This window comes from Nannobrachium achirus, assembly GCF_963921795.1.
Source record: "Nannobrachium achirus genome assembly, chromosome: 15".
Taxonomy (NCBI): Eukaryota; Metazoa; Chordata; class Actinopteri; order Myctophiformes; family Myctophidae; genus Nannobrachium; species Nannobrachium achirus.
Window position 1 is genome coordinate 29825169 of NC_137822.1, and position 18904 is coordinate 29844072.

Here is an 18904-nt window from a genome sequence, read left to right on the forward strand (position 1 = left end):
GTAATGCTTCCCACTGTTGACAATCAGCAGATTATGGAGAGGAATAAAGATTGTCCAATTTGCATGCGTAATGAGGAAAGTGATTAATGAGATAAATGAAATTAACCAATAGACGACTCTCAGGGATCTTTTTGCATAGCTTGTGTAAAAGTTGTGGAATCAATTAAAACAAAATAGTTGCGAAGTATGACTCTGCATGTTTGTGTAGTTGTTTGTGTATATGTGCACAAGTCTATTTGTGTATTTGGGTTCCGTACATTGGCTATAATCAATCAATAGAGTTTATCGTTCATTAGGATCCCCATTAGCTGTGAACCGCTAGTCTTCTTGGTGTCCTCAGTATAAACATTATCAACTGTAAGTGCAGACAAGTTAAGTATTATTGCTTGATTATTTAGTTTGTCTATTCTATACAATGAATTTACAGTATAATACAACGGTCATGAAGTACAGAAGTATGGCAAATGCTCATCACAAGCTATCTGAACCCAAACAGACATCTTTACCCAGCAGACAAAAATAAATAAAATAAAATAACATATAAACATTTTACATGATTAAAAAATATATAAACAAATTACGATTGCAAAAACGTTTACTTGATGTATTGTATTGATCAGTTAATGTGATTAATCATGTGAATTCATTGTTTTGGGTAATGTAACGTACACAAAATCTGCAATGCTTGACCATCATTGTTTCGACGTTCGTATTGCTTGGATCCTACCCTGGCTGTAAAGAGGAAAGAAACAGTCAGAGTGGTCACTGATGATTGATGGGCTGTAGTAGAGTAATACTGGGCAAAGAGGCAAAGCTAATTTACAACTGCCCTGAAGGCTCTGCATTTTAAGACATTTACTTGATAAACATGACTTCATGGACATCTATTACACTGTCTTCCCCGGTTCTCCTACATCTTTGTAGTCTTTCTTCACAATTTACAATTGTAGTAGGGTTAGCTCTCATGATAATAAAAAACGACATTTTGGTGGAGGTTCTTCCTCGGCCTATACTGGAAGTGTGCATGTGATGTTTCAAGCCAATCCAGCGGTATCCAAGATTAGCTGTCCACACACAGACACACACACACACACACACACACACACACACACACACACACACACACACACACACACACACACACACACACACACACAGTAGTACGCATGCATGCACGCACACTTTCAGTTATGATTATGATTTTATTTTCACTTTAGTTTGTTTTACTTTAAAATAATTGAATGTAGGTGTTTGTAAATGCAGATGAGAAAGAGTTGTTTGGCACGTGACTCCCTCTAAGCTTAAGACGGTACCACAACTCGCCTATTATTTTAACACACAATGTCTAGCCATTACTTGAACCGCTTCTTATTTTGCATGATTTTGTACACTCGCCGGCTGCTTCTGGATGCATGTTTCGTCCCTAATTGGAAGTCCAAGGAAATTAAGTTGATGCTGTGCAGATCTCCCCAGGCATGAAAAGCAAGTTGTGATTGGTCAAATAATGACTGCTTCCAGGGGAAGTACATAGATTAGGCCTACAATGAAAGTCCCACCCAGGGGTGTCGCACCAAATTCTGGGCCCTGGGCACAAGGATTCACTCACATTTTGTGCTTAAAGTATTGAAAAATAGCAGATATACAAGCTCACAGCGCGGCACTGCGAGCTTGTAGATCTGCTATTTTTGAAATATTGTGAAAATGTGTGCAAGTCTTTTAATATTTCAAATCCTTCTAAGGTTTTTTTGAAAAACCTATGTTTCTAAGTCAGTGGTGCTCAAACATTTTCATGTGAAGGACCCCCAAAATGATATGTATTTGGCCACAGACCCCCATCTCAAAATATTTCGTTCCAGGGACCCCCCAGAAGCAAAACTTGAGTTACAAATGTTCGCTTAAAAAAATACATATATTCAAAGATTTGCACAACATTTTCACGACTTTTAAAAAATAGCAGATCTACAAGCTCGCAGCGCGGCACTCGGTGCCACGCTGTGAGCTTGTATATCTGCTATTTTCCAATGGCTAAATAATGAAGGCTCCTCCACCTTGGGCCCAGTAGTAACTCAGTCCCACTTTCCCCCCCCCAGTGTGACGCCCCTGGTCCCACCCTGTACATTTTGCCTCAGGTCCTTACCTAGGCTTTTCTTCCTCGTGAGACGAGAAAAGCCTGGGAATGAGGTTGCAATCCCGGTGAGATTGCTTGAATATATCCGTTTGATTGACCGACGGCCGTGAACATGCATCGCATGCACATCGCATGCTACGAACGGCTACGGAAATTACTTGTGACACGGCTGCGGTGAAGGGTCTTAAGTGAACTCTAAGTGACTGCTAACAACAGAAACACAGCGTGTTTAAAATGCTAATATAGTATATCATGCTTGGGTGGGGGACAAAGAATGAACAGGACTTATGCTGCTCTCTTAGCTGCTGTCTTGACGGAAGCACGGTGTATGGCTGTGATAAGCCATTTCCAAGCTCAGAATTTTACAGAGCACCACATTGTTGGGTCCCTGTCTAAAATACTCCCACAGTTTTCAAGGTTTTTGTTTGTTTGATTTTTAGTTTTCTTTTTTTCCCTTTATTATTATTAGGTTTTTTTTAACTGCTGCAGCTTATTCTCCAGGGGAATCATGCTTTGACGGGGGCGCGTGGCCATGTTGTGACACGTCAATATGCAAATCGCTGTATTTCTGTAAACTATAACATCACCTAGCCCTATAATTATGAGAAGTGTGAAAATATGTGCTGTTCTTAAAGCTGTGTGGCGGGACAAATTAGACTTATGGCGGCCTGCCATAGTCTAGGAAGATGTGTAATTAATGGGAAACACTGAATTTGATGAGACTAGTAAATGCCTGTCTAATTAAATTAGATTAAATGTATTGATCTCCAAGGGGAAATTCAATTGTTACAGTTGCCAAGAAAAAAAAAAAAAGTGCATAATGTGCACAAGAAAAAAATAATAATAATACAATCTTATAAAACAGAAGATCTGGTTATCAAAACAATACTCTCCCACACGGTACAGTCCCTCCCTATTCACGAAGAGCTGGTTCACATTGGGTCGGGGGCAGGGACGTGCTGGCCCCCTGATTCAGCCCGGGAAAAAGAGTTGGAGAGGCCCTCATTGAGTGCTATAGAGAGAGATCTCTCTCATAGCCTTGCTGCTACCCAAAGATTTGCCATTTCAGATCATGACAAGTGATAAGCCAGTGGGCCAATTACATGAGTTAGGCCTATATTTCGTCGTTGTCAGTGGAAACCTAGTATATCCAAAACCGTTTGTTTTGTATTTATCATTTAAAAAATGATTTAAACTAGTGAAAACTGCCGATCTACAAGCACACAACGCCTCGCATCGCAAGGCGTTGTGTGCTTGTAGATCTGCTGTTTTCACTACTTTTGTGTGGCGGCATTGTATGATGAAGCAGGGCTTTGCTTTGGGAAAAAAATTACAAATTTTAAACTTGGACATACGAGGTTTTCTGCCCGACAGTGACAATTTACTTTGTTGGCCGCCCAGCCCCCAAAATGGAACGAAGGCCGACATTTTATTTAATTTTTTTTCCTAATGGCCCGCCTGGACCGGCCAGGAATGAACCGGCAGTTCGGGAGTTGTCCCACTTTTCCCAATGGCCAGCACGTCCCTGGTCGGGGGCGTCCGTCACTGTCTTTCCAGCTCTTTTCCCCCCTCTCCCTGATGGAGTACAGGCCATTGATTATTGCTACTGTAGCTGACAACCAATAATCCTCTCAGCAGAGTAGACTACACATTGCAGTCTGGTCTTGTAGAGTGAGGAGTCGAGGTATATATCAGGACGACACGACGATGGACTCTAGATCAGTGTTTCTCAAACCTTTACATTTTAAGGTCTCCCCTTAACTCTGACAATATACAAATGGAACCTTGGAGTTCCTGGAATCCACTTTGAGAATCACTCTAGATCAGTGGTTCTCAGCCTGTGGGTCGGAACCCTCAGGGGGGGTCCCCAAATTATTTTGGGAGGGTCCCCAGATGATTAACTAAATGTGCAACATTGTTTTCCTCACTCAACAGTAAACAAACCAACATAAAGTGTAAGTGTATAGAGGGTATCTGGTGACAAGTGACAATTTAAGGACTTTTTAATACCTCTAAAAAGATAAATTAAACATTGGCCAATGTTTATTTGGCCAATCGATTTCAAGTGATGTTGGAGAGTCTTGTGTGTACTGTATGGCCACATTATTAGAGGCAGAAATTGTTGAAATAGCTGATCTACATTCTCACAACGCCTCGCAAGCATGTAGATCTGCTATTTTCACAATAGAACCGTGTTATACAAAATGTAATGCCTCAACTCTTAGTGCTCGTCAGGGTGGGGGGGGTCCCCAGTTAAAAAGGTTGAGAACCACTGCTCTAGATGATGGCTGAGGAGAAGTGCACCAGGATGGCCTTCTGGATCTTCCTCAGCTTGTGCAGGAAGAACTTGACCACCAGCCACTTGTTGGTGTTGATCTCAAGGTTGTTACTGTATGTGTGCTCCCGTTATTTTTTTTAGAGAAGACAACCACTACAGTTGTGTCATGATTTTGCTGGATGTGTCAGGAGTTGGGCTACATTCGTTTGTGTAGAGCATTGGTTCTCAAAGTGGGGTCCGGGGACCTTCAGGGGTCCATGAGGGAGTTCCAGGACGTCCCCAGCTAAATGATAGTTAGGAACCAAATGGACCCTTATGGGTCTATAACTCAGAGAGTGTACAAATGGAACCAAATGGACCCTAACAGGTCCATTTGGTTGCATTTGTACACTCTCAGAGTTAAAATCACATTGATTTTACAATATAAATGGGGGTCTCAGAGATAGAAATTCCATTAAATAGGGTTCCGTAGCCTAATGCATGTCAAATTGGGGGTCCTTTACAATGTTTGAGAATTACCGCTAGAGCTGTATAAAAGCTAATAAGTGTCAATTTAGAGGTCCTTGACATGAACAAAATTGAGAACCACTGTGTGTAGTGAGTATAAAACCCTTAAATGCATGTGCATACAATTGCTACACAGGCACTGAAAGTATTGCCCGGCACGCACGTCACATCACCTTGATGCCTGATCCGGGATCACCTTTACTGCAATTTTGTAGCAATCAGAAAACCTTTTGGAGTCTGGTACGTGTAGGCCTTTGTGTTTGCTGACAGACTTCAAACATCAGTTCTGCAGAAAGATAGCATAAGATCAATTTTTATCACCACAAAACTGTCCAGTCTTGTTTTCTGTTGATCATCTGGACAACCAAGACCATGATTTCTGTCTTGTCCTTAAAAAACAACTACACACAGTGATGATGTGTTGTGTTTGACAAGAATGTGAACATCAAAACAAGATACACGCTCATGGAATATATATTTTAAGTCATTCAGGGAGAGAACAGACAAACTTTTCAGCCCCAGGCCTTCATTAGTGTCATGCCAAAACTGTGACTCACACAATGCACAAGGTCCCCAAGCGGCTTTGTGAAAGCTGTTGTGCAGCTAGCTGGGATTTCAAGTGATGTTGGAGAGTCTTGTGTATATGAGTCCAGATATTGTCATCGCATTCATCAGTGGCTGGCTTAATCTTTAACTAAGTAGTAAGAGACATAATTCTTTTTTTTAAGGTTTGTTCTTTTGGGCGCTTTTATTATTTGATAGGACAGTAGACTGATAGGAAATGGGGGGAGAGATGGGGAGTGACATGTGGCAAAGGTCGAAAACATGATATTGATGTTGTGCTCCACTTTACTTGTAGGTGCATAAAGATCAATAAGAAATTAAAATGTCTAAGAAATGCATGCTTAATTAATATGCAAAGTATGTGGTCTGATGATGAGAATCACTAGACAAGACATCTGCATGTGATAGAGAGTGAATAGATAATGTTCTATTCTAAAGAGACATAGCCCTACTCCCATCTCCGGTAGCTGATTCCCAGGTTGACTGTGTGTGCACATTTTGTATATCAAGTATAGCCCCTTTCAAAGCTAAGATCAGAGCTGGCCCCTACCAACAGGAACCTCACTAAAAATGACAGGGAATTTCTTTAGACTCTGAGCCCTGCAGAGGTACCTATTGTGTGGTTATTATAACACGGCCAAATTAAAATGATGCTCATGCTGGCTAAGGGGACGGCCTGCCAGAGCAACTGCAGACAACGATAGTAGGAGAAATCTATAGGTAACCACAACATCAGCTCAAATGCATTACTTCTTTATTAATCATGAACATACGTACTTAATTATTATGATGAATATGACTTCTTCATGATGCAACATCGGGAATTAACTATTTTACTGCCAGATGTAGGCTAAGCTAAAACATTGTTTGCTCTGCCCTTGCCAGAAAATCTTTGTGTTTTCACATACCTCTTAAAATTCATAGAAAATTATCCATCCATTATTTCCATCTGCAAGTGGCGTTAAAATACGCCTGCAGGTCTTCTAGTGTCGGGCCCGGCCACGATAATCCAGTGCAGAGATATAGCCAGTTGACAGTGGCTTGTTGTCACCAAAAATCAGCACAAAGCAGAAAGGAAATTGAATTATCTGAGTTTTCTCCCCAATTTAGTCGCTATGCCAATAGATTCCTTCCCACCCACATTTCTGTGTTGTCACCAATTGACTCCTCCCGCCCAACTCTCCCTGCTGACAGGTGCCGCCTCAGCCCGTATAAGATTATGTGCAGTGACAATCATCACCCTCCCTGCCCAGCTTAACTCCCCTGAAAACAAGCCAATTATGTCTGAGTAGACGCTCGATAAAGCTGGATGCACCACAGTGGATTCAAAAACCCACAATCACTTTTATATGGTTTTAAATGTGGCTTTGGGCTTCCACCATTCATTTAGAGCAGTGATTATTCTGTCCTCAATTTAATATTTAATATTTCCTTTTCTTATAACAACGCCAGAATTTGTCAGTTCTCATCCAGTTTGACAGCTTATTAATTTAACATAATTGCTTCATGGTTTTGGTGGTCATATCATCTGCATTAAACAAGTATTGCTGAAAATAATTGTGTAAACATTGCCTACAGTTCAGTAAAGCACAAACAAAAGATTTGTTGTCAGGGTACCAACAAAAATAAATCTAAACATATGATTAGATCTGTGCATTAGGCCCCTGCACGGGCCTAAAATGTGGGCCCGGGCCCGGCCCTGGCCCGTGGACTTCAGTCCAGGCCCGGCCCGTGGCCCGTTTGGTGCTGCTATTTAAAGCCCGAGCCCGGCCCGAAGCCCGTCACCTTATTATTAATTAATTATTTGTGTGCGCTGCGCGCTGCTGCAGCTACACTCTCAAGGGGAGTCCATACTGTCACAGACCACCGAAATTTGCGTCGGAAAGGTCCAGTTCAACTACAAAATGACATCTCTTGCAACTTCTGAAAAGGATTACTCCTAATTTGAATTCGGAAAGCTGCACGCACGTCAGAAAGTCGAAACTTTCCGACGAAAACTATGGTCGGAGAGGACGGAGACTGAGAGATGTATGTACAGCCCTCTATAGCTGTGCTCGTCTCGCGCTCTGATTAAAAGAAAGAAGTCAACACAACACAACACAACAGCACAGCAAGTAATTACACACACATCACATCACAACGCAAGAAATCTTCCTCCACCCACCGTTTGTTATGTTACTGTATATCTTCACAGCAATTAGATATTGATATTATTGTCGGCTTGCCGCCCGTGGCCATCTCGTAAAATACAGAGTATCGTCGCACGCATCCCGTAACTGATACGGGACTCGGGAGGTCGGGGAATAATTACAGGGCGATTTATTTGAGAAATGACGGTGAAATGGGTGAAACTGCAGTAGTGCTCCTAATGTTCTAGTCTCGCTGTGTTCGCAGAGTCGCAGAGTAGACTTGTGTGACTGTGAGAAGAAAGAAAAGCCGTCAAGCCCTCGGCTCGTTGCGGCTCTCCATTGGCTAATGTACTCATGTCACGACCAATCAGAGCCGTGGTTACTATAGATACGGATAGAACCCATAGCCTAGAAGGCTATTAGCCTAGAAGGCTATGGGAGGCAGCACTCCACCACACTCCATTCTAGCTAAGCGCACACACAGAGACGTCATGTGTGAAATTCACAGCGCGAAATGTTCCGAGCATGGTTCTAAGCCCGGGCCCGGCCCTAGGCCCGTTGGTGAGTTTCGAAACGAGCCCAAGCCCGGCCCGTTTTGGCGGGCCGGGCCGGGCCCTGGTCGGGTCCCGTCGGGCTTGCAGGGGCCTACTGTGCATTTGTCTCGCATAAATAACCTTTTGCCATCAATGTATACGTTTGGCGAGGGGGGGAATACAAAGCACTCATTCTTGACACCGAAATCAATTCTTCATAAATCACAAGTTTGGCCGCAGCTTTTGTTGAGAGAGCAAAAAATGTGTTTGAGAGAACCTTTTGAAACTGAAGAGGCAGTGTGTTTTGTATAAGGGCCGGTCGATCCATACAGTGTGTAAGTGATATCAATTTCCATGCAGATAAAGGTAACACTGTTCTTGATGTGTATAATGATATTCATGGGTGCAGGTAAGCCAGTGGAGTTTGAAATCCATTATATGCAGCGAACTGTGTGTGTTCTTCTTCACTTCTTCACTAAAGCAATCTTTCTTTCTTTCTTTCTTTCTTTCTTTCTTTCTTCTTATTTTTCATACATTTTCCATCTGTACCAACCTGTTATATTTCTCTTCTCTTCTCTTCTCTTCTCTTCTCTTCTCTTCTCTTCTCTTCTCTTCTCTTCTCTTCTCTTCTCTTCTCTTCTCTTCCACCCCCTTACCCTGCTATCCTCTTTTTAAATCCATTTATTTTCCCAAATTCACCTCACCTGCCCCACCCACCCACACACACACCCACACCCACAAACCTCTCTACCATCTCTTCATCCTCTTTAACCTTCCCTACCTATTCCTCTCTCTTTCTCCCCTCTCACTTCTGCCTTCAAATCCCTTTCTTTTGTCTGTCATTCTCTCACGTCTCCACCGTTCCATTTCTCCTCCACCCTTCTTTATCGTCCCTCTCTCCTCTACGGTCTGTACCCCAAAAACCCTGTCCTTTTCACGTTCCCTGTGTCCATTTCTTTCCACTTTCCCCCCTCCGCCACTCACTCACGGTCCACTACCTTTCTCTTTCGCCCCGCCAGAACCCCCTCCATTTCCAGCTGGCCATGCGGACAGTGGAGGCTCCGCCGGCAGGTCTCCTCTACTCCCTGCTGATGATGAATGGCTGGTGGGACCTCAGCGTTCTCCTCTGCCAGGAGTGGAACGTGTCCGACTTCCTTTTCCTCGTCAAGAACAACACTCGCTTTCACCTGGGCGCCCAGATCAACCTGACTGCCGTTTCCTCCGCAGCATCGGATACATCACTGTCGTCGGTGTCGTCGTCGTCATCGGCCTCTTTCCCCTACTCCTCGTCCTCTTCCTCCTCCTCCTCGTCTCCGTCCTCTCCCGCCTCGTCCAAGGCAGACCAGCAGCAGGTCTTCATAAAGAGCCTGGAGGCCCTGCGGGACTCGACCACCACCGCCGTGGTCACGTTCGGCTGCGACATCCGCGAGGTGCGGCGCCTCTGGACGCTGGCCACGCGGATGTCGCTCCCGGACTACCACTGGGTGCTCGGCGACAGCCAGAACGTGGTGGAGCTGAGGACAGAGGGGCTGCCCCTGGGCCTGGTGGCGCACGGCCTCATGGGCTCGCCGACCCTGGACCACTACGTGCAGGACTCCCTGGAGCTGGTGGCGCGGGCGGTGGGGACCGCGGCGCGGGAGAACCCGGCCCTGGCACTCATACCGGGGACCACCAACTGTATGGATGTACAGGAGAGCAAAAGCAACTCAGGGACATACCTGGCCAGGTAGGAAGTTCTTTCAACAAGTTCACAGAATTATTGTATGGGTACAGGTGCTTGGATATCGTCGTTTTTGGGTGGAAACCTTGTATGTCCAAAACCATTTGTTTTGTATTTATCATTTTAAAAATGATTTAAACTAGTGAAAACAGCAGATCTTCAAGCACACAACGCCTCGCGGTGCGAGGCGTTGTGTGCTTGTAGATCTTCTGTTTTCACTACTTTTGTGCGACAGCCTTTATGATGAAGCAGGGATTTACTTTGCGAAAAAATTTACAAATTTGAAACTTGGAGATACAAGGTTTCGGCTGGACAGTGACGATATGATGTTAGCTCTCTCTCTTCTGTCTTTTTCTCTGTCTCAGTCAAGCAACACACAACTGATATATGACAGCTGGTAGAAGCAACGCTAAGGCAAAACGTGATATCAACCCTCCCCAAAGCAGTCGCACTCACATGCACGCACACATGCACACAGCTTCCCGACTGTAGCGACGTGATGGCAGAATAATGTGTTGAATTGCATTTAGCAGCAGCACTGTGAAGTGTGTAGCTGGCTTAGCTGCTGCGTTCCACTTTTTTACACAGCGGGCAGATATGAGCTATGAGACTGCGATCAGCGCCGATCACACACCACTGCATTACAATTAGAGTCTGACCTTTCCTACTGTGATCCTCTCCCCAAAAAGCCCTGGAATCAGCAGAACAAACGTCCCAGAAGTACCTTCCTCTCCAGGAAAAGCATTTATTTGGAAGGCGTAGGCTGGAGGGCTGATAGAGAACCCTCTGCCAGGTGTTTATGCTCTGTTTAGTATAAGCTGCTTATAAAGGGTTGCTCTGATTGATCTGTGAGAGTTTTTATAGACTGAAGAACTTAAAGATCAGGAGGAAGCCAGACCTTTTGTACCACACACTTGTACCGAAATCTTTAGCTTTTGGAGATTTTAGAGGTTTCATTTTGTGCAGAATTGTTTATGTGGATTTATGTGGCTGTTTTGTGGATTTATATATTCCACTACTAGTAAGACGCCTCAGGCGCCATGGCTTGGCCGTCTGGCAAGTGATTTATAGTGGAACAGTTACCCATATATGGAGACCCCTGGTACCCATAAATGGAGATCCATGTACTATATATGGAGATATGCTGTGAGACCCCAAACATGCTTACTCAGTTATTTGTTTTGTGAAAATCCTACCACATCTGACATCATACATACAATCCCTTTTATGCCCATACATGGAGATCCCTGTCTGAACCAGCCACACAGATATGGGCTGTCTTCCTCCATATATGGACATTCCCATATGAAGTCCTGTTAGATATGGGCTTAACACTTCGCCAGCCAAAATAGAATGGTGGTTGGTAGATTAGCCGTGAAATTTCTATTATTGTATTGTGATCTGAGACATAATATTATGTTTATAAACATGAGCCCGCCACCCCTCCTTCTTGGACCGCACCGTTGTTTTTTTTTTTCTTTCCCCAGGTCATTAGCTCACCGTGATTTTCTCGATCTCCGTTGGGATAGAGTGGTGGTTTTGGCCGAGCATCGATCTCCCCGTGCGTTTCGCGTGCGCGATCCGCGCACATAACGATCCATGCATATAGTCCAGGAGTGACTGAACAGTCGATGTGACCACTTTGGATAGCCTAGCACCTAGCACTCCAGCTCTGCTAGTGCTATCGTCTAAACAACAAGTGGGTGGGAGGAAGGAAGGCTGAAGAAGGAAAGGCCATGAGAGTCACTTCTGTTTCATGTCAGAGCAGCCACGAGCCACCGATGGACGAGCGGTGACTAGGGAAGGTTAGACTGATCGCTGATTTTCGGATCAAAATCATTTATTCCGGTTTTAATGACAAAGTCCGGGAAAGTACGGCGCGGCTGAGACTCCTTGCTCAGATGTCCGATATATTACGGTTTTAACATTAAGGGGCTCCCCGTGGCTTGGAAAGGGTTAATATTTTTTTTTTAAGAATATCTTTATTCATGTCAATGTCAAATAAACTGGGTTTACATCATTACAGTATAATCAAGACATTTCTTTTTTCTTTTTTCTCCCCAACCCATCCCTCCCCCCCATTGTCGTCATTGTCCTATCAGTCCACAGAACATTTAAGGTGAATAGAAAAAAAAAGAAGAAAAAAAAACAAAAAGAAACATTCACAGTAAAGTCATCAGTGGGTTGAACTATTCGATACACACATAGAAAGGGTTAATATTGATGACATCAGGGATCTCCATATATGGGCATGAAAGGGATACTGTTAGAGTGGTTCCCATGACATCACAGTGATGTCAAAGCGTGATGTCAGAGCGGCAAACCCATAGACCACGCCTGACTCTGTGGCTCCCCTGACACATCACTGTGGCTCCGGAGTATGCCGCTGAAGAAGGCGATGACTCTGCGCTGGGAACCAGGCTGCGGACCCCAGCTGTGATGTCACAGTGATTTGTCAGGGGAACCACAGTGTCAGGCGTGTGTTAGACAGATAGACAGAGAGAGATACGGTCAGGCTGTGACCGTTCACATTCTAAACTGCGAACTACGGTCGCAATTATACTGTATGGCCACATTATATAATTTATATGTATATTTAGCTAGTGACATTATACTTTTCTTGGTTGTATAATGAATTCTTATGGCATCTTAGAATAGCCCTGTCTGTGATCTTGCAAATCAAAAATATAGCACCAAAGAGGTTTACTTTGAACAGTTAAGCTTGGTGACTAGAGCAGAATACTAACACTGTTAAGTTTAGGGAGGTGTAATTCATATGTAAGTCATAAAAACAATTACATTATGTAGTTATACCAGTCTAATGTGCTTTCTATCAAAGCACCCACAAACGGAAACAATAGAATCATGTCTATCTTCCTGCGTCCATTGTCCAACAGTGCTTCACTGTTACACATGCATGCTGTGGGAATTGGTTGTCAGCCACAGGCAGCCATGGGAAAGTACATCTAGGTATGAGATAATAGCACTTGATAAAGATATCGGGGCATGCTGGGGAATAGGAAAGTTGGTTGTGAATGTGTATCACACACAGTATTATTCTCTGCCTGAAATGTTATTTTCTCTGTCAAGCCTCAGGCCTGTTTAGTAGGAGATGCAAAAAAAAGCACTGTTCTCAATGTACTGCTGTCCTTTGCACTTCTTTAAAAGTGGGCCAATTGCATTTAGAGGTATGTATTTAGATGTCGACTCATTCTTCTGTTGGCTGTTCCGGTAATCCCGGATAAAAACACCAGCCATAAGCACATTAGAGTAAATAAATACCCAATAGGAATAGATAGGCATGGTGACGGGCAGTTGTTTCGTGTGAGCACCCTCGCTGGCATCAGAAGACTGGGATTGGAGAAGTAAGCTCATTACAAGAATGCTGCTGATTCAAATCCCAGAACAAAGTTAATTGATCTTGAGACTAAATTAATTAGAAATGCTGTAACCCCTCTTCACCCTCAGTGGCTCCTGTCAACATTGTCTAGAGCAAAGGCATTTAACCTGTCTGTCTGTGTGTGTGTGTGTGTGTGTGTGTGTGTGTGTGCGTGCGTGCGTGCGTGCGTGCGTGCGTGCGTGCGTGCGTGCGTGCGTGCGTGCGTGTATGTGCGTGTGACCCTTACTCCCAGTACACTGATATCCCCCAGATGCTGCTGTAAATGATCAATGTTTAAGTCAATATGTGTCTGGATTCATAAGGGCTATAAGGACAGGAGGGAGTCCAGCTGGCTAAAGCCCGTATCATAGTCGGGTCCGCGGTGCACCGCGGTGTAGTCTTTTCGAGTCTTTTTGAGTCATGAAACTACAACGTTACATCATTCCTCACGGTGGAGAGCTTTCCACCGTGAGTCCCAACACATCTCTCTGTTTTTACTATCAGACAGACAGGCTCTACACCCCGTTCACTGATTGGTCGACCTGAACCGGTCTAGACGGGGTAAAGGACTTCACCGTGGGCCGTGACTATGATGGCCTGCACTTATTTTCTGACTTGAGGTGGATCGCTTTCCACCTCAAATTTGCGGTGGATAGGTCTCCACCGTACACTCTGATACGGGCTTAAGCCTATTGTTGCTCATACCACCTCATACCGTACATACACACACACACATCTCTCCACAACTTGTTCCCTCATGCATCATTGTAATGACATTTAAAAGCATGTCTGTCTGTGTTGTGACTATGCACAACAAGGCCTGTGTTACGTTATCCAACAGAAATCTACTTTCCCGTTATTTCTGACAGTCTGTCAATAAAAGAATATTATGCTTGAGTAAATCATACACAAACAAACATATACTTTATATTAGAACAATGGGAGGGGGGGCGGGGAGTGAGTTTGAGGGAGTGGAATGCCATAAACCATTCAAAGGGGCAAGGGATTGGCTCCAATCCTACAGTGATTGATTTGTTGAAAGCTTAATAACAGCTTGTCTTGTTTGAGCACCCAGGATATATATTTTACTCTCAATTCATGTACTTTTGGTGCGGGGGACTTTCCTTTGAGGTTGACTAAAACCCTATTGGAGGTGGCAAACATTGGTGTTATAGAAAACACTGTATTATTATTATTATGTTGTCAGAACCTTTCCCCCACGTTTTAACAAAATATAGAAAAAAAAAATAGATTGAATGACATTTAAATTAAAGTAAAATGTTTCTCCAAAACGTTAGAACGTGTAGATTTTCACTTCCTGGAAAGGGTAAAGGTTTTTTTTTACACTTGACAAGCATTCAGCTTGTCAAGGGTCTGTGTTGATCAGGTCGTAATACATTTTGGGGGGTCCCCATATGATTAACTTAATGTGCAACATTGTTTTCTCACTCAACAGTAAACAAACCAAAATAGAGTTCAAGTATAGATGACAATTTAAGGACTTTTTAATACCTCTAAAATGACAAATTAAACATTGGCCAAATTGTCAAATATTAGAGGCAGAAATTGTGAAAAAAATCGATATGCTCACAACGCCTCACAATGCAAGGCATCGTGAGCATGTAGATCTGCTATTTTCACAATAGAACCATATCTATACTATAATTTTGCGAATGTCTGAGTGAGTGTCTGTCTGTCTGTCTGTCTGTCTGTCTGTCTGAAACAGCGTTTCTCCTCAGTGGCTGGAGCAATTGATCTGAAATCGCATCACCATTAGCATATGAACACACCTAACATAACTGTGAAGCCCGTTTGTCACTTTCACAAATCATATACTGTATATTAGCATTTTTATGGTGTATCTACTATCTATTCTGCATCTAGCATGAGGCACATCTATTCTGCATCTAGCATGAGGCAACATGTTTAACCAGCTCTCTCTGTGTGTGTGTGTGTGTGTGTGTGTGTGTGTGTGTGTGTGTGTGTGTGTGTGTGTGTGTGTGTGTGCAGGCAGGCGGGTGTGTGCGCAGGCGGGTGGGCGGGTGGGCGGGCGGGCTGGGGGGGGGGGGGGGTAGCCATTAAACGAAACGGGTATTTCTTACATTGATGCTCCTACATATTATCATGCAAGCACCAGTTAAAGTTACTTTCCATCCCTCATATACTGTATGCACAGTGCACATCCCATAACCCACACACTGCACATCATTTTGGAGCTCATATCTTTGAACGGGTAAGGGCTAGTTATACAAAATGTAATGGCTCAACTCTTGTGTAATGGCTCAACTCGAACCCTGACGTGCTCGTCTGGGTGGGGGAGTCCCCAGTTAAAATATTATTATTAGGGGGGCGGGGGGCACGGCCTGAAAAGGTTGAGAACCACTGCTCTAGCCTACTATACTGTAGGTTCAGGTAACACGACAGCTGTCAGGGAGTAGCAATAATGTTTTCAAAGTCAAAGCTGTTAAAGATTGCGGAAAAATCTTGCTGATAATAATTACATTACTGTCACTCACTCAGTGACAACTCAGTGACTGTTAGATTACTTGGCTTGTAATGAGGGTTCATCCACATTCAGTGATATTTTTGTAACCTACAAACATCGTAATGACAATCAGAAACACTCAGAATGTGGTTTGGTACATAATATTTACTGCCAGAATTGATTGTGGACAAGTGTACTGCAGTATACTGTCTGTAGGTGCGCTAACAACCCAAATCAAGACTACCCGAGTCCCACATTAGTACAATATGTAATATGTATTCAGACATACAAGACAGCAGATATAAAACTCACTGATCATATGATATGGTCCACTACTGACTGACTGTTTGAGAGCACATTGTTGAAACACCCGAGTGACAATCACTCCCTAATGTGTACTATACAAACTGTGATGTGCAGACACCCCATCTCCGTATTATGCTTTTCGAAATGGAAGTCGTCAAACCCATAAACCACATTTCATGATCCCACACAGCCAGTGATGCTCAGTGATGGCTCAGGAACGTGGCCACTTTGCCATGTGTTTTCCCAATGGTGTCAGAGTTTAATCAGACCACTTTATAAGTCATAATAATGCCTCCATTTAATTCAACTATAGCATGTATCTCTCACTTTCTCTCTTGCTACTTTACAGTACAGCTGAACTAGGCTTGCCTAGTCTTGTTTGAGCTATATTACTGTAATCCTTCTTTATGTAATATGTCCACTCCACCGTCCCATGACTGTTAAGCTATAGCAATACTGTAGAACTCAAGAACCTGATGCTAGACAGGAGGGTATGGACAGTGGCGATTCAGGAGTCACCTCCCACCATCATTTACTGCTTTCATAACATTAATCTCACACAATAACATTTACTGAATTGGTTCATCAATAGCAAATAAAGGCAGACAGAGATTTATATAACAATCATTAAGGAAGAGTTTCTTCACCAAGCCATATAGCCAAGGGCATCACTATCGAAGGTTAAGTGTGCAGTTCTTTTGGTTTACAGACACAGGAGACATAAGAGATTGTACAAAGAGCAACTTATGTCAAAGATTTCGAGGTCACCATGGTGCTTAACTAAAAACAAGTTGCTCTTCACCAAATTAAATGTTTGAAACCAGTTCTCAGCATAGTTTTGCCTCTGGGCTGTCAGATATTTACTAAACCCACCAAAAGTTGGGTTTAGACGAGCTAAATATTCTGCTGAATGTTGATACTGCCTTGAAGTCATCAAGGCTAGTCTCGATAAAGGAGTGTGATGTGGGTGTGGGGTTATGTATTTCTGGATCTGTGCAAGGCTTGATATGGTCAGCTCAATGCTCCTCTAAATTAATCAAAAATATTGGTTGAAATTGAAACTCTCTGTTAACTCTCTGGGCTACATTAGACATTGGTCTTACTTGATCGCTTGCAGTGTGTCTGGATCAAAGATAAAACATCATTTCTAAAGGTCCTTGCATAACAGATCGTGACCAAAAAAAAGAAAATATGTGTATAATATTGTTTTGAAATATAACAGCTAACTTTAAACATAGTGATTAAGGATTCATTAGCAGCAAGTGAAGCCTCTAAGACATCATGAATATTAATTCTGTATTTTCATTACTGCATATTGTGTTGTCTCCAGCTAATAATTAAGCCATGAAAGTTCTTGACAGGGAATTATTACAGTGTCATCCTTGTAATGTACTTGACAAACAAAAAATGTTGAGCGGTGACAATTAATTTTGTATTCTGACATCCAGAGTGCTTTGTTCAGCAAACCTCTTATCTCCTTTTTGATGTTTTTTCCGTAAATTAATGTCCTGCTTTGTCATACCGTGTCACACAAAAGTAGCAAAAATGGCTGATGTACAGCCTCAAAACGTGGAGTAATGCAGGACGTTTTGAACTTGTAGATCTGCTATTTTTGCTATTTTTGAATTTGAATTCTGAAAAATAACCACCCAACAGCAACGGAACAGGCTGAGTTTCAAGGTCTGCTTCAAGGGGAGACTGTAGCGTCCCTAAACAAGGCTTGCATACAGTACTGTGCCTTTTCTTTTAAAGACATTAAATAATGGAATAAACTCCCGGTCAATCGGAAAACTTGTACAGATGGCCATATTTTCTCCTGTGAGGCAAAAAAGAAAGCAACCGGTCTTGTCAGCATTCATTTTCATATTTGTTTTTATAACTCTGAGTCTGTGTACAGTCGTGTTGCCTAGTAGGTGGTGTTTGGATTGTTGTATTCTGCTTTGTTTTTGGTCCAGCTGTGTGTGTGTGTGTGTGTGTGTGTGTGTGTGTGTGTGTGTGTGTGTGTGTGTGTGTGTGTGTGTGTGTGTGTGTCTGTGTGTGTGTGTGTGTGTGTGTGTGTGCGTGCGTGCGTGCGTGCGTGCGTGCGTGCGTGCGTGCGTGCAAACTTGGTTAAGTAGAAGTTGGTCCATTTCTTATAGTGTATGTAGAGGATATGTTTTGCACTTTTTTATTGTTTCTGTTCACCTGTTACCGTAGCTAGTACTGTAGCTACGTAAATCTGGTGCAAAACAGCTTTTGTCTTTGCTTGAGATCAATATTTTATGTACATTATCCCTGATACATAAACTATTACAGTTAAATTAAATGAGTGATTGGAAATGTAGATTCAATTAAGATATATTATTTATATTATTATTTATTTGACCGCATATTAATGAACATTATGTAGCAATGCAACGTAAATACACCGGATTTAGCAAGTAAAGCTAATTTACATCCACAGTCCCCCCAGAAAACAGACAGTACATTTAAACAGTGGAGTACATTTACATTACATTACATTAAATTACACAGGGAAATAGGGCATAAGACGTGACTACAGTCAACTAACAAGTGGAAACACAGAACAGGCTACAAAAAGAAAGTTGATATGTCAGAAATTAGCTCCATAATATGACGTACTGCTGTATCACATTATGTGACCGCAAGCAATGTTATTAGGGTTAAGATTATGTTATACCAGGTAGCAGTTTTCTGTTATCTGTAGCGGTTATCTGTAGCGTACATTCGGCATACATTAATTGCGTAATGCTGATTATACATAATTATGCAGACTCCCAGAGTCCCAGCGTTATAGATCATGTTCTGTGATTCAAAACAAGTGACTTAGTGACTTGTTGGGCCACCACAAATCACCCCAAAGCTTCAAAGTGCC

The 18904-nt window shown here is 42.9% G+C and overlaps 1 protein-coding gene across 1 annotated transcript in view; it reads left to right on the forward strand.

The window, feature by feature from the left end:
• grin3a (glutamate receptor, ionotropic, N-methyl-D-aspartate 3A) overlaps positions 1 to 18904 on the forward strand; it is a gene marked incomplete at both ends in the record, with an annotated part of 104371 nt that overhangs the window by 17173 nt on the left and 68294 nt on the right. Inside the window, one exon of the mRNA XM_080743535.1 lies at positions 9159 to 9865. Coding sequence (XP_080599661.1) covers positions 9159 to 9865 — 707 coding nt within the window. The remainder of the gene's footprint in view (positions 1 to 9158; positions 9866 to 18904) is intronic.